This window comes from Notamacropus eugenii, chromosome 1 (assembly GCF_028372415.1).
Source record: "Notamacropus eugenii isolate mMacEug1 chromosome 1, mMacEug1.pri_v2, whole genome shotgun sequence".
NCBI classification, from domain to species: domain Eukaryota; kingdom Metazoa; phylum Chordata; class Mammalia; order Diprotodontia; family Macropodidae; genus Notamacropus; species Notamacropus eugenii.
Window position 1 is genome coordinate 588217508 of NC_092872.1, and position 15497 is coordinate 588233004.

A 15497-nucleotide genomic window follows, 5' to 3' on the forward strand; every position below is an offset into this window, starting at 1 on the left:
CCCAGTCATGTAACCAACATGGAGGGGGGGAACGACGTAGTTCTGGCTTTTTAAGAGCAGCTCTCTATTCCCGACAAGCTACCTCTCATTTAGATAGCACTTTAAATTTTTATAAAATGCTTTATTACATTTTCTTTTGATCCTTATCATCTTGTTAGGACAGTCCTATGGGTGTTACCCCAAATTTGTAAATGAGGAAACAAACCCTGGTAAAACGAGTAGTCATTCACCCTCAGCATCCATCCAAGGCAGTTATTTGAACTCAGGACTTCCTGCCAGGGAGGCCAGTTCTGTGCTACATAGTTGCCCTCAGCATCCATCCAAGGCAGATATCTGAACTCAGGGCTTCCTGCCAGGGAGGCCAGTTATGTGCTACATAGTTGCTAGTTACTACAAGGATGTACACGTTTCACACGTTCTGCCCCGTCCCGCGGTTTGCTGCCCTGAATAAGCCCTCATGCCGTGGAAGGGAAGAGCCTTGAGGGCAGGACTGGACCATTCTCCATTTTCGCATCCCCCCTAGCAGGGCGCTTTTTGCACTGCGGACGCTGAGTAAACCGAATTGTTCATTGTTGATAATCTGTTGCGTCGCTTGTCTTCCATCCAGGCCACAAATTCCTTGTAAGCGCAATCTAAGGTCAACTCTCAGACATTTTCGCACAGCAAAGGAGGCACCGCAGCCCTCCCCTTCCAGCAGGCTCAAGTCCTCCCTCTGGCTCCGCCCCGTCCCTTTCCCACTCCCTTCTTCCCCTTCGCTCCTTTCTCTTCCCCCGCCTCTCTCCCCCTTCCCCCTCCCCCCGCCTCCCTATTCTTTTCTCCTTTTTCCTGCTCCCCAACGTCCACAACGTCGGGATGGGGAGGCTGCGCCTGCGCCTGCGCCGTGGGGCCGAAGCCCCTGCCCGCGGAGGGGGGAGAGGAGAGACTGGCGGACCGTTCGGCCAATGGGAGGTGCAGCCACCCAGCCGCTGGGAGGCGGGGCCTTCGCCAGGGTGTTAGGTTAGAGCGAGGCGTGACCTAGTTGACAGGCTTTGAGGGGCTGCCGCCGCCGCCGCTGGTGCTGCCGCCGCTGGTGCCGCCGCTGCCTCCGCTGCCGTCGCCGCCGTCGCGGCTGCAGCTCCCGGGGCGTCTCGCGAGGGGGCATCGGAACCGGAGCCCGAGGCGCGAGAGAGGCAGTGAGGAGACGGGGAAGGGAGAGCCGGAGGAAGGGGGGACGGCGGCGGCGGCTGCGGGCGGGGGGGGGGCCGAGACTCTTTCACTTTTTGGATTTCCCTGAGTTCTCCCTCCCATCCCGCGCGCGCACACACCCCCCCTGTTTTCCTGTGAGCCTGGGGAACTTGCAGCTCAAAGCCAGCCACCCCCACGGCAACATGTACCCCAGCAACAGGAAGAAAAAGGTGTGGAAAGAGGAGAAAGGTAACCGGCCCCTTTATTTTCTCGGGGTGGCTTCTGGTTGTGGGTGAATGGGGGGCTGGGATTGCCGCGCTGCCCTCCGCTCGGGCTGCCGTCCCTCCTGTTTTCTGATGGCTCCCCCCTCCGCTCGAGCTTTCTGTTGCTCGTGGTGCTCCCCCCCGCCCCCATCCCTGTGCATGCACACGCGAGTGTGCACACACACGTGCACTGGCACACACGGTCCTCCCAGACTGCCCTTGCCCCTCGGTCTTCAGTGTTTGTTTGTGCCCTCTCTCCATCCTTCCAGGTTGGAACCTGGACTTGGCAGGACTTTGTCCTCTTCTCCCCGCCTCCCCTCGGGCCTTTCCCCTCCATCTCCAGCCTCTGCTGGGACCTTCGCACCTCCACCTGCACGTGCCGCCCCGACTGCCACCCGGCAGTGGGGGCTGCTATTTTCTGCAGCTCCCACTTCTCGTGAACTCCCTTTCCCCCTCTCCCGAACTGTCCCGTCCTTGTTTTTCGTTGACACAAAATGACAACATCTTTGTAGTTTTGTCCTTCCTCCCTATCCCATTTGGCTTGACTGAAGCGTGGCTATTATTTCTACTAGGTGGGCACTCCTAAGTAAATAAGTATATATGATGTAAAGTTGACCCCAGACTGCGGAGGCAGTATAGGATAAGTAGCTCCAAAGCCATCTGTGCTTTTTTTCCTGTGTTTTTCTTTCTCTGATCTTCTCACTGAGAAACTAAAGTTTCTTGGAGTAACCGCTTATTACTTATGTCACTGTTTTGGACAGACCTTCCTAGTATTGGTGTGTATCAAGGCGTATTCAAGTCAGCCAATATTATCAGTGTCATTGATTTTGTGTTTAAAAAAACAACCACTTACATTGATCCTTTTGTATATTTTTTAAAGGGAAAATGACTTTGCAAGAAAGTATATATGTATATTTATTTTTTTTTTTACAAAGCACACTCTTTGACATACTCTTTCTTTTCATTTCCCTTTCCCTTCCCTCCTTTGCTTTTTTACAAAAATATAAAAGCATAACTACAGTGCTACTGCTCTCAGCACATCACTGTGTAAGGTACTCTAAATGTATACAATATTCTCTGTGGGAATATCAAGCAATGAATAAATGGGAAGTTTGAACACCTAGTAAATTGCTGTCTAAAAATTGGAGACTTCTATTTCAAGTCCCAGTCCTTGTGAACAAGAAGGGCAAACAAAGGAGATAAGAAAGAGATTTAAACTGAAAGAACTCCATAGAGTCTTTCTCACAGGGCACCACTGGGAGGCATTCACCCTCCCTCCCTTTTAGAATTTTAATAAAGGCCCTTATGACAATTATAGGTCAAAACAAATCCTGTCTGAATTAGGTATATGGAAAATTTGTTTTAATGTCACAAAATAGAACTACAACCTTAGGAAAACAATCTAAAATATCAGCTTATGTGCCATTTTATCGTACAATGTTTTTTATAGGCAACTAGAATACTAAAAGAGCTAACCTTTCAATAAATTTCATTATTGATGATAATAGTAAGACTCAAAGCCTGAGTCCTAAAAAAACACTGGAAAGGAATTTAGTAAATCTTAGACAACTCTGGTAACTTTAGTTGGTAGAAAATTTTCTTTTTTGGGGTAGCAATTGTTTTAACCACAGCATATAGCCTTTCTGGAAAGATAGGATTTAAACCTTTGTTTTACATATTGTTAAAAATCCTTTACCTCTATCTTTATTCATGATTCTGAGATAGTAAAATAACATCAATGATTTCATATTAGTGGAAAAAACTTTTTGTTACATATTTTGATGAAATAATTACTTAATACCTATTTTTCACCATAACAGAAAGTTTCCCAACTTTAAATGACTCTGCACCATATATTGTTGTCTTTTAATAGTCACACAGCTATAAATGACTAGCATATGTTTTAAAACTTCTTTTTCCATGAGTTTTCTTATTTGCTTCTATTAGTGTAGAGAGAAAAGTAACCAGCTTATAAAATCATGAAGAAACAAATGCATGATGGCGTATAATAATAAAAGTGCCTGTGGGCCAAAGCTAAATTAGCTATTATGCTTGTAACTTTTATTTCATAAGAGAAATTTTGTAGCTTTAAGTCTTTAATGTAAACTTAAGAGAGATTGTGTTGATGAATTATCACAGTATCTACTGTTACATTACTTACATATTAAAGATTAAGTTACACTCCAAAATGGTGAGACCTCCCTTTCTGAGAGTTGTTAATACTAAAGAGAAAATAGGATTTATCTACTTTTAGTAGTCATACTATTAGAAAATATATGGCCTTTTTGTTTAAAGTTGTTGAGTTATGAAGTAATGTTGACCTACCTCATTTAAATGACAAAACCACATACAAACTTACTTGAACTTAATGTCTAAGTAAAAATAGGTTTGCTTGCCTGCTTTATTGTTTTAGATAACATTGAACATGTTTTGGTGATTCATGTGGACAGTATTTGTTAAGAAGTGAACTGCTTTGCTCTTTAAGAATAAGTTTTACATAATACTGAAGTAGCTTCTTGTACTCCTGTGGAGTCAGTCTATTTATTCTCATGTATTTATTGGTTTCCTGGTTTAAAGAAATAGCCAGATAAAGTTCTCAAGCTCATATGTTGGCAAATCAGTGTCCTTGGCTCTGCATTTTTGAACCTTAATCTTAAAAAACCCATTATATTGGAAATAGATAGCTTATATTTTATCTAAACATGTTTTATAATTTCAAGTTTCCAATGCGAATTACCTTCTGTATAATTGCAGGTGGGTTTTGCTTTTGATATTGTGTTGTTTTTGTTTCCTTTATTGTTGTTTTTGTTTTTTCATTTAAAATCTTAAATGACCACCGTAGAAAAGATGTCAGATCACATTCCTATAAGTTATGACTAATATTTATAAAACCAGTTATTTGTAACTTTTCTTTACCTAAACAATGAGAGGCAGTATGCTGTATAGTCAATAGAAATCTAACCCTATAATCAAGACCTAGGTACAAATCTTGTCTCTAACATTCTAACTGTGTGACAAGGGGAAAGGTGCCCTAGATAACTTACTAAGAATCTTACATTGCAGAGGAATTGCTAATTTGCATTGGTAGAGGGAATTTCCTCAACTAGAGTTCCCCAAATCCATGAAACCACAGGTATAGATCATGTTCACAAACCTCAACGGTAACTAAGCATTGTAAATATTTTTATATTTTGAAAAAAGAATAATGTGAAGTAATCTTCCTCAACTAAACATAAATGCTATGAACATTGGTTATTTTTTTCTTCTGGAATAAAATTTATTTTGCTTTTGTTCTTAATCAGTCCAAAAAAAATTGAGAGGCAGCATGGTATAAGTGCAAAGACTCTTAACTGAGAGTAAGATGACCTGATTTTATCAGTAGTGGAAAGAAAATGAGCAAGTCACTTCATCTCTTTAGACCTCAGTTTTTCTGCAAAATGAAATTAATTCTAAAGTTTCTTTCAACTCTGAAATCATATAATTTATCAAGTACTTAGTACTTGAAATTGTGCAATTATTATATTGGGAGTGTTGCTCAAGGGCACTTCAATTTTTTCATAAGGCCACTAACATTTTCAAAAGTGTAATGCAAAATAATACTAAGTTTTGAAGTTTAAAAAATAAAAATGATTTGCATTTTTTTAAAAGAACGTTTACTGAAGATGACCTTGGAAGAGAGACGCAAAGAATACGTGAGGGATTATGTTCCTTTGAAAGACATACCGTCATGGAAGGAAGAAATGAAGAGCAAAAGCCAGAATGACGGTAAGTTTTAAAATGCCCAGCTATTAGAGTGTAACCTTTTATCAAAGACTTCAGCAGGAAAGATGGAACCTTTTGTCTATAATTTCAGTAGAAAGGGGGTAAGAGCTGTTAACAGTTGGTGAAAAGGAAGTACCACTTTCTGCTGGTTGAAATTATTATTGTAAATTCTACTTTTATCTTTTTTTCTAATTGAAATTGAGTTAATGTAGTTGAATAATGTTATGATGTAGGCTACTTTGTAGTATAGCTGAAAGAACACTGAACTTGAATCCAGAAAGACAGGTTTGAGTTCTTACTTTAAAATGTATGTATTGGGAGACCATGGCTGAGACTTTTAACCTCTGAATGTCAGCTTCTTTGTCTTTAAAAGTGGAACTAATACTTGTATGTCCTCTTTGCATCATGGTTATACAGTGCTTTGTGAAATATAAAATACTATGTATTATTAGATAATATTGTCATTACAATTATTACTTGAGGATTGTGTTTTTTTCTAATTCCTAGATAAAATGCTGTATTTTTGGTATATGTAGCCCTTCATGAATCTATAACTTGTTTCTTGAAATGGAAGTTCAAGTAAAATAATCATTTAAAAAATACATTTAGTAATACCCTACAACATGAGTCTTCCTAACTTTTGTAGCAAATGGCTGGCATCAGCTTTTTCCTTCACCTGACTAATTTCACATCCATATGCATTTTTAAAAATACATAGTATGCATTATGTATCCTGAATTTGTGCTTTCCATTAACAGTATTTAATCAATGCTTAGTACACTAAAACAACATAAAAGACAAAAGTTAAGCATTTTTTTTCTTTTTAAAGCAGCTTTTAAAAAATGTAAATTTAGGAAAAGATAACAAAGACAGGAATAACTTTAAGCATGAGTATAACCATAATTTTATGTTTTCTTTTTAATAGTCCACGCCACTATCTATTTCTATCTATGCACAACACATATACACATACGTGTATATATACATACACACATATATGTTTTTTATATTTGCACAGTTATATATTTTTGATTTCACTAAAGTTCTGCTTTGATGCCTCTTGTGGTATGGAAGTGACCCAGGTTCTTAAAAGTGTATTGGCAAACCACAAGCTTTGAGAGGCTCTTCTGATTTGGAAAGCACCTTCATAAGGCTTCATGAACAGGCCTGGGGATATAGATTAATGTGTCTGTCATCCAAGGATTAACCTACAGTTACAATTTCCTCCACTAAAGTTAGAGGAAGGGTGATGAATTTTTTGGTCACAACCACTCTTAGAGACTGTGTACTAAAAGCATAGAGAAGTTGAGATCTGTGTCAGTAGAGAGAGTACCCACACCAGTGAAACTGCACATCCTTCAGGTGTGATAATATATTTTACATGTGTTTAATAAAAAAAAAAATTCTGATGGCTTTCAAAGTGAGTTTTAAACTCAGCTAACAAAATGTCATTTAAAATAGCTGATTTGTCAGCAAACTTAGGAATTTAAATGTAATTCCATATTAGAGATGGAGTTAGAATAAAATTGGACTAATTACAGATTCGTTATTTTGTCATAATTGACCATAGCTAGGTTTTCAGTGGAAGACTTTTTTGTTTGTAGTACAGACATTTCAACACAGTGACATCATGTAAAATTATATATGTGACATGTCACTATTTTTATTTATTTTCCTCTAAGTTTGTGTTATTTAGTTGAATTCTTTTTTTTATTCTTGGAGTATAGTTAAAAGGCTAGAAAGTGACGTTTACACATTAGCTAGATTCTATTAAAATTTCCTTAATAGGTTAATCTGATGGTTTTGGAAAGTTGATAATTAGGTTAGAGAAGAGCAAAAAGCAGGCCCTTTTTTAACCCATTATACGTTTTTGTTTATTATCCCTCCCTCCATTTGTAAATATTTTGGGCTAATCTATTCCAAAGTATTGTTGGTAAAATATGGAAATAACAGTTTTACAAGTGCATATATCTAGTGCAAATTAATATATACAGCAAGTTCTAGAAGTTTCAAAAGGAAAAAAAACTTTTGATAATTGTTCTGAGTTGGGTAAAGCTGTTATTTGATCCATTTTCATTTGCTACCTTTCTCTTCATGATAGACTTCTATTAGAACAGCACTCCATTCCTGGATGTATGATTTGCTGTCTTTGGATGGAACAAAGGCGCATAGAAGACTTGGTTGTATTCCTACTGCTTTTCTCTGATTTCAGTGAAAATCAGGGACCATATATAGAATTAACTGTTTGATGCTAAGTAATTACTTCAGTGCAGCATAGCCCTAGGAAGAAAACTATCATAATTTAATTTATCATGCATCTTCTGTAATTAAGGCACTGTGTTCCCTCTTGGAGATATGAAAACAAAATGAAAAATTATCCTGCTCTCATGGAGCTTACATCCTACTGGGACAATTGTACACAGAGGTAGCCTGATTAATTAAGTAGAACTTTGTATTTGGAATCAGAAAGACCTGGATTCACTTCCCACTTCAGGCACTTAGTACTTGTGTGCTCCTGTGTAGCTCATTTAATTTTGCTGAGATTAAATTTTTTCATTTGTAAAATGAGGATAATTACAGCACCTATCCCAGGGCATGTTGTAATGAACAAATGAGATAAGGTATGCAAAGGCTTCTATTATATGTTATTAATATTACATGTACTATATAAATATAATGATTAATATAATATAAGATGGACTAAACTAATACTTGATATGTTATCTGTTAAGGGAGTACTTGGGATTTCCAACTCATTGCTTTTGGATCCTGTGCTTCTATTATATTAACATTTTTGGGTTGCTGTGTCCCACTGTTAAGTCACATTGGACTCATACTCCATTAAAACCTGTAGGTTATATTAAGAATTGCTGTTTGGCCATATTATCCTCATAAGTAATTATGCATCTTTTTATGCCCAAGCACTGTACTTTACATTTGTCACTATTAAATTTAATATTATTATATTCTCATTATTTTTCCTATTTATAAGTCTGTCTGCATTCTGATTCTGTAATTTAATATATTAGCTATCTGTGCTAGCTTACTGTTCTTCATAAAATAGATAAAAAAAAATTAACCTAAGTCACTAATAAAATGCTGAACAGGACTAAGGATAGACTCTTGTGGCACACCATTAGAGATGTAGTATTATTAAGCCACATATCTTCAAGGTTATCATGGAAGACTGTCAGATGCCATGCTGAAATCCAGGTAGAATAAAGCCCTTCATAAATCTTAAAGGATTTTATAAAGGGCTGCCTCTATAAAACTGCTTTGCTTGCTGACTTTTTAGACCATAGGTAAACCACTTATCATCTTTGAGGCTTAAAACTAAGGATTATCTGTAAAATGGGGATAAAACTTGCACTACCTATTTCACAAGACTTGTTGTGGGGCAAGTACTTTGCAAATCTTAATGTACTTCCAAAATGGAAATTACCATAAGGAGTTATTCTTTTTGCTATATAAAAATTGAAGTTATCTTAACAAGTTATCATTGCTGTCATCATGTCTATTTATGGCATTTCCCACATCTACTAAATGTCCAAAAGAAAAAGTCATGAGAGTACAGTCACAGAATTTTCAGATTGAAAAGGACCACAGTGACCATTTGATCCAAAAAGAATTGTTACTATAACATACTAGACAAATGTTTGCCCAGCCTCTGCTCACAGACCTCGTGTTCCACTTTTGTTAGGAAGATTTTTCACACATCAAACCTAAATTTGCCCATTTGTAAATTCCATCCATTGCTCCTGATAAAAATAAGTATAATCCCTCCTTTACATCATATCCTTGCAGATGCCCAAAGACAGCATCACCTCACCTTTGAGACTTCTGTTCTTAATGCAATTGTCACATCACACTGATTACTCATATTGAATTTAAAGTCTACTAAACTCCCCAGGTCTTTTTAGAACAACTGTCATATAACTAAGCTTGCCCATCTTACATGAGTGAAGTTCATCTTTTTGTACTCATAGAGAAGACTTTACATTTATTCCTGTTGAATTTCATTTTATTAGATTCATCCCAGTTTTCTTGCCTGTCCAAATCCTTTTGGATCCTTACTCTTGTTATCTTCTGTACTAGCTATCTCTCTCAGCTTTTTGTCATCTGCAAATTTGAGTAGCATGTCATCTAGACCTTTATCCATGTCATTGATAAAATTGTTAAACAGCATAGGGTCCAGCACAGTTCCCTGGGGTACTCAACTGGAGACCTCTTGTTAAGAAGCTCTCTTGTAGTTCAGTTTTCTAACCAGTTCAAAATACATATAATTGTATAATCTAATCCTTATTTTTCTATCTTCTCCAGAAGAATAGTTTGACATACTTTATCAGAAGCTTTGCTAAAATTGAGGTACACTCTATATCCATAGCATTTCCCTCATCTCCATGTTTATTAATCTTGTAAAAAAAAGGAAGTCTGGTATGACCGGTTCTTGATTAAGACATTTAGGCTGTTCGTAATCGTTGATTCCTTTTCTAAGTGATTGCCAACTATATTTTTAATGCTCCATTCTAGAATTTTCTCTGGAATTGAAGTAATGCTCAATGGCCTATAGGTGTAGACACTATTTTCTCCTCCCCACCCCCTTAAAAAACCCAACACTTGGGATTATTTGCCTTTTCCCAGTTTTGTGTTACCACTTCTGTATCCTATGAGCTTTCAAGTATAACTGAACGGACTGGCAGGCTTGATCAGTGGATTAGTCTGACGTGCTGCATTTAACAAAAAGATCACTGACAGTAGACTTAGCAGTTACATCCACAAGTTCTTTGAGTATTTTGGGATGTAGTTCTTTTGGCCTGAGTGATTTGAACATATTGAGGGCAACTAGTAGTTTTCTATTTTCTTGCTTATCTTGCTATTCAGCATTGTTCCCCCTTTGGCTTCCCTGTTCTTCTCAATATGCAGATAATTTTCCTTGGTAAGGAAAACAGTACCAGAATAGGGGTTGAGTAGTTTTGCCTTCTTTTTGTTGTCTCTTGTCCCATCTGCCTCAGTCAGTGGTCCTATGCCTTGTTCCTCTTTTTTCTTTCATTGTAGCTAAAAAAAGTCTGTTCTTTTCTTAGCATTGATTACAAGATTCAGTTTGTTTTGGGCATTATTTAGCCTTCTTGACATTATTTTTATGAGACTGTCTCATTTTTATATATTCTTTCATAGTTGTTTACCTTTGCTTCCTTTCTTTTGTGCTTATTCTTTTAAAATTCAAAGATAGATGAATTATTTGTGCAAACATGTTGATTTCCTTATTATTGCTTGTCATTCCTCATTGGAATCATTTGCATTTGTGTCATTAGAGTTTAGTTTTAGTGAGCTTTTCATTCCATTTGAACTCACTTTCCTTATAGAATGTTGAATCCTACCTACCTATATGCTACACACTAGAAATACAAGTATAAAGAATGAAATACTTCCTGGTTGCAAATAGTTTACATTCTAATTAGGGAAATAACAAGTACATAAAGAATATATATAAAAATACCAAAAATATTAATTTAATATGTATTTTGTATACACATAATGTAGTTAAATACAGGGTAGTTTGTAGTGGAAGGAAGTAGCAGTTGGGGACATCAGAAAAGGTTTCACAAAGAAGATGGTACCTGAGCTGTATCTTAAAAGAAAAGAGGTACGTTCCAGACATGGGTAGGGGGGGATAACCAGTGCAAAGGCAAGGAGATGGGAAATGGATTGTTATAACATTGAGGAGTAGAGAGAAGTCCAGTTTGGCTGGATCTCCGAGTGGTGGAGTAGTGTCCAATGAGCCTAAAACAGGGATGGGGAACCTGCGTCCTTGAGGCCTTTTAACTGAGTCCAAGTTTTACAGAATAAATACTTTATTAAGAGGATTTATTCTGTGAAGTTTAGATTCAGTCAAAGGACCACACATGTGGCCTCGAGGTTGCAAGTTCCCCACCCCTGGCCTAGAAAGTTTGATTGGGTCTAGGTTGTGTAGTAATTTAAAAGCTGAACAGAAATTTTTCTATTTTATTCTAGAGGCAGTAAGAAGCCACTGGAGTTGGTTGTATAAGGGAGTAACATTATCAGATCTGTGCTTAAGGAAAATTATTTTAGCAGCTTTATGTTGGATGAACTAGTGTTGAGACACTTGAGGCAGGGGAGAACAGTTAGGAGGCTATTGTAATACGCAACAGATGATGAAGGCCTGAACTAAAGTAGTAGGTATTTGAGTGGATTGAAGGGTACACATGCAAGAGATGTTGTGAAGGTAGAAGTGTTAAGATTTGGCAACTGTTTAGATAGGTAGAATGAGGTATTGAAGATAATGCTGAGATGTGAACCTGGGAGACTGAAGATTTGGTGGTGCCTTCAAAGATATAAGAAAGTTTTCAGGAGAGTTCAGTTTGGGGGAAAGCTACTGAGTTCAATTTTAGACCTTTAAGTTTAATATATCTCTAGGATATCCAGTTAAAAATGTTGAATAGCCAATTTGAGATCTAAGACTGAAGTTTAGAGAAGACGGAACTGGATATGTAGTTTTGTGACTTATCTATCTAGAGATGATACTTATATTACTCATGGGAGCTGCTGTTGTCACTGAAAGTGCAGAGGGAGAGTAGAAGAGGGCCCAGGATAGAATCTTGGGGGAAATGCCCACATTTTGGGAGTGTTGAGCTAGTACGTAAGCTGTACTCAGACAGGAGGAGAACCAAAGGAGAATATTATTCTTTCTCTCAGCATGTTTGAGATCAGTTTCCCCAAAGTCTAGGGTGCATGTTTTCCTTCTTACCTTTGATAAACACTAAGAAGGAATGACCATTTTTGAGGTTCTTGTTGGTTATTTTTTGAATATAAGTATATATGCATGTACATAGACACACACACATATTTATAGTTTGCCTGCAGAGGCACACAATTTTCTGTATTCTTGAATCATTCATTTACTTCATATGTTATTTCACATGCACTATTGCATTAAAAGTAGAAACTTTTTACTTTGAGTATCATTAATATAATATTTTACTGCTAAATATCTGCATATTGAGTTTAGAAGGTCCTGCGATTACATTCTCAAGCCTTATCTCCCACTATTATGTTGGAAAACAATTCAGTATGTTAATAAAGAGTTGAGAATTGAGCCAGAGGATTCTAAGTTATTTTTTTGTATTTCTGCCATTATACTCTGTACAGAGTAGATAGGTACTTGCTAAATATTTTTAATGAATTATCTTTATCAATACTGAATATATCTTCATAACAAAAATCAGATAACTTTAAAAATTTATGTTAGTTATATTGTTAGTGTTAGCTAACTGTGTTAGTATTAAAATGTCATCAAATTATAGTATGGTGCTTTAGTTGGTAGTTGATGAGAAACTATTAATTCACGCTTACTATGTTACCAGTTTATCATTATAACATTCAAAGATCATCATAATTTGTTTTTTCTTTTAGTAGAGTCCCATTTAAAGTTTCAGATTAACAGTTAAAAATATAGTTAAACATTATGTTTAACTAAATTTAAGTTAGTTACACGTTAGTAAAACATACCAATTTAGTAAACAATAATAATTAGTAAAACAACTATTAGCAAGCTATTAATAAACGTTAATTAAACTTATTGCTTGTGTGTTACCCTACAGTATTTAAAAGTTTATACTCTTTTGGAAGAATGAGTTTTCATACTAATATGATTTGGCAATCTAATATTTCATATTCAAATGCATGAATTGGTTTTCCTCAAAAAAATGAATTTTTTAAAAGGAAACCAGGATAACAGAGAACAGCTTAGTTTTCGTTTGAAAGAACATTTTTTACAAATGAAAGTGGGACATTGATCCTGATATTTGAATTAAAAATAGAATACATCTTTTTTTTTGGCATAAAGACATCCCTCACATAGGCTTAAGTTTTGTCTTACACATATGTTTGGCAAAGTCAGGCAGCTTAATCTTCCTATTGAAAGATTGAAGAAATGACTGAATTGGTTTTTATGCTAGAATCCTAAGGGTAGTTTTTCCTTCATAGTACTGTAATTTATGACTCTCTACCATTAGTTCTTCTGCCTTGATTTCCCTTTTTGCATATTCTGATAGTCTTTATGTACTAACTTTTAAAGATCATTCTGAAGACAAATTCTTGGATAGTATTTAACCAAATGTTTTATGTGCATGGTTTTTTAAATGTAGATTTAGTACTATGTATACTATCCTTGAATTTTTAAACAAAGCAAAAATGGAAAACAAGTCATTATTTTTCTATTAAGTGTGAACATGACCTTAATGTTGAGATGATGAGATGAAATATGCCTTGTATGTATTATCTTACTCTGTACCTTCTTCTAGTGAAAGAATTATTATAGTTTGTATAAAATTATGCTTGATTTCATATTGTTTTAATTGATGCAAATTGTAGGACTGAAGTTTAGTTTTCACTGTCCTTTTCTTACTTTTTCTTGTAGTCTTATTTTCTTCATTCTAACTATACCGTCTGGGAGATTCATGTGGTCTTTTTTTATTTTCTAAATATTTAGTTTTTGAAGTTTGCAAGTTGTCAAAATAATATTTTTAATATGGCAAGCTGTATTACCTGGGCATTATGATATAGAAACAAGCTGAATAATATTTATAATAACAAAAAGCATCTGTGAAATAACTTTAAAAAATTCAGATTTGCTTTCATCAGCATAGAGAGCCCTAGCTATGAAAACTGTTTCTATTAGTGTAGCCTGGAAACTTTAATGCAACTTGTAATCATAGAAATTTATATGGAGACTTGTCGAGTTATATCAAAAAATGTCGCATTGAAGTGATTATGAAGTAGGAAAGATGTTTTATGGTCTAAAGTGGGCACCATGGAGACTGGATTGTTCTAGATTTGAACCAAAAATTTAATTTTAACATAAGATAGGGCATAAATCAATTTCAGTAAGATATCCCTTCAACTCACGTACGGTGGATTACACTGGATGTTCTCTTTCAGGCATGACTTGGAACTGACCTAAGTGGACTGATCATACCATTGTAGTAACAGATCCTATCTGCATTTGCTTTGGTCCAGACTCCCGATTCTACTGGTCTAGAACTGCTTTAGATTTCTGTAGTACTGACCTGGTGGTTTGTTTTGTCCTCTTAATCTTTTGGTGATACGGATTTTCTTTTTGTGCCCTAGTACATTTCTTTTTTTTTGAGAGAATCAACAAGATTTTTCTTTTAAAATTCCTCTAACAGCAAAAGTTTAGTGTGGATCAACTGATAGCTGTTTGAATCTTGGATGCAAAATTTTGAAAAACTCAGAGCCCTATAGATTTACAGAAGTATTATATTACACATGTTAACACTGAAGTTGGGAGATTTGTCCATGAAGTTTAGTGACAGTCACTTTATTAGGAGAAATGGGATTACTTTCAGTACTAAAGTTGAGGTGGTTTAGGCACCTGAAAAGAAAAAGAATTTGCATAGTTGAAGCCTTTGTCTCAGTGTAGTGACAACCTTTGCTAGATATCTTCAACAAAGGTTTCACAGAAAAAAAAGATCACTTTGTAGTTTTGTTTCTGTCACTTGTGCTCTTACCGTTGGTTGTCTATGGACATATGCCTCGGAATTATCATGTAATATTGTAAGTAAAATGTATGTCAAACTTGGATGCTTTTGCTAAGAGGAAACCAAAAGAAACTTCCAAATCTTTTCTTTGGATCAGCTGAATTTTCATCCAGAATGCTACATGGTATCTTATACTTAGTTCTGTTGTTCAGGTCTGGGGAAGAGAAATATTGTTGTTCTCATCTTATTCTGTCTGTGAAAGTGCATTAGTTGAATAGATTATACTGCTGAGGACAATTGGTACTTTGACAATGACAACAAAATCTCTAAAACAAAACAAAGAAAACCCTTTATTCTGGATAGGCTTAATTTGTCTTGTTATTATTCAGTCATTTTTTAGTCATATCTGCATACTTTCCATTGGGTTTTCTTGGCAAAGGTATCGGAGTGATTTGACATTAAGGCAAATAGAGGTTAAGTGACTTGCCCAGGGTCACACAGCTAGTAAGTGTCTGAAGTCACATTTGAATTCAGGTCTTTCTGACTCCAGGCCCAGTGTTCTATTCACTGAGCCACCTAGTCACCTCCAATTTGTCGTACCTCTTTTTTTTTATCTTCTTAGAATTCTCTTATTTCAGAGATCAGCTCAGGGTGCTCCTTGATGGCCAGACACTTTCCTCTCTTTCCCCCTACTCCTTATTGGTACTCTTTCTTCAAATTGTCTTGTATCTACTTCTTTATGTAAAGTATATGTACTCCCCCCAGTAGAATGTAATTTCACCTAGTTGTG

General features: G+C 36.3%; 1 protein-coding gene across 1 annotated transcript in view; it reads left to right on the forward strand.

The window, feature by feature from the left end:
- The first annotated feature begins 964 nt into the window (after window positions 1-964).
- The window catches only part of MACROD2 (mono-ADP ribosylhydrolase 2), a 2147078-nt gene continuing 2132545 nt past the window's right edge, over window positions 965-15497 (forward strand). Inside the window, exons 1-2 of the mRNA XM_072634489.1 lie at window positions 965-1413; window positions 5076-5192. Of these exons, the coding sequence (XP_072490590.1) occupies window positions 1368-1413; window positions 5076-5192 (163 nt within the window). The 5' untranslated portion in view covers window positions 965-1367. The remainder of the gene's footprint in view (window positions 1414-5075; window positions 5193-15497) is intronic.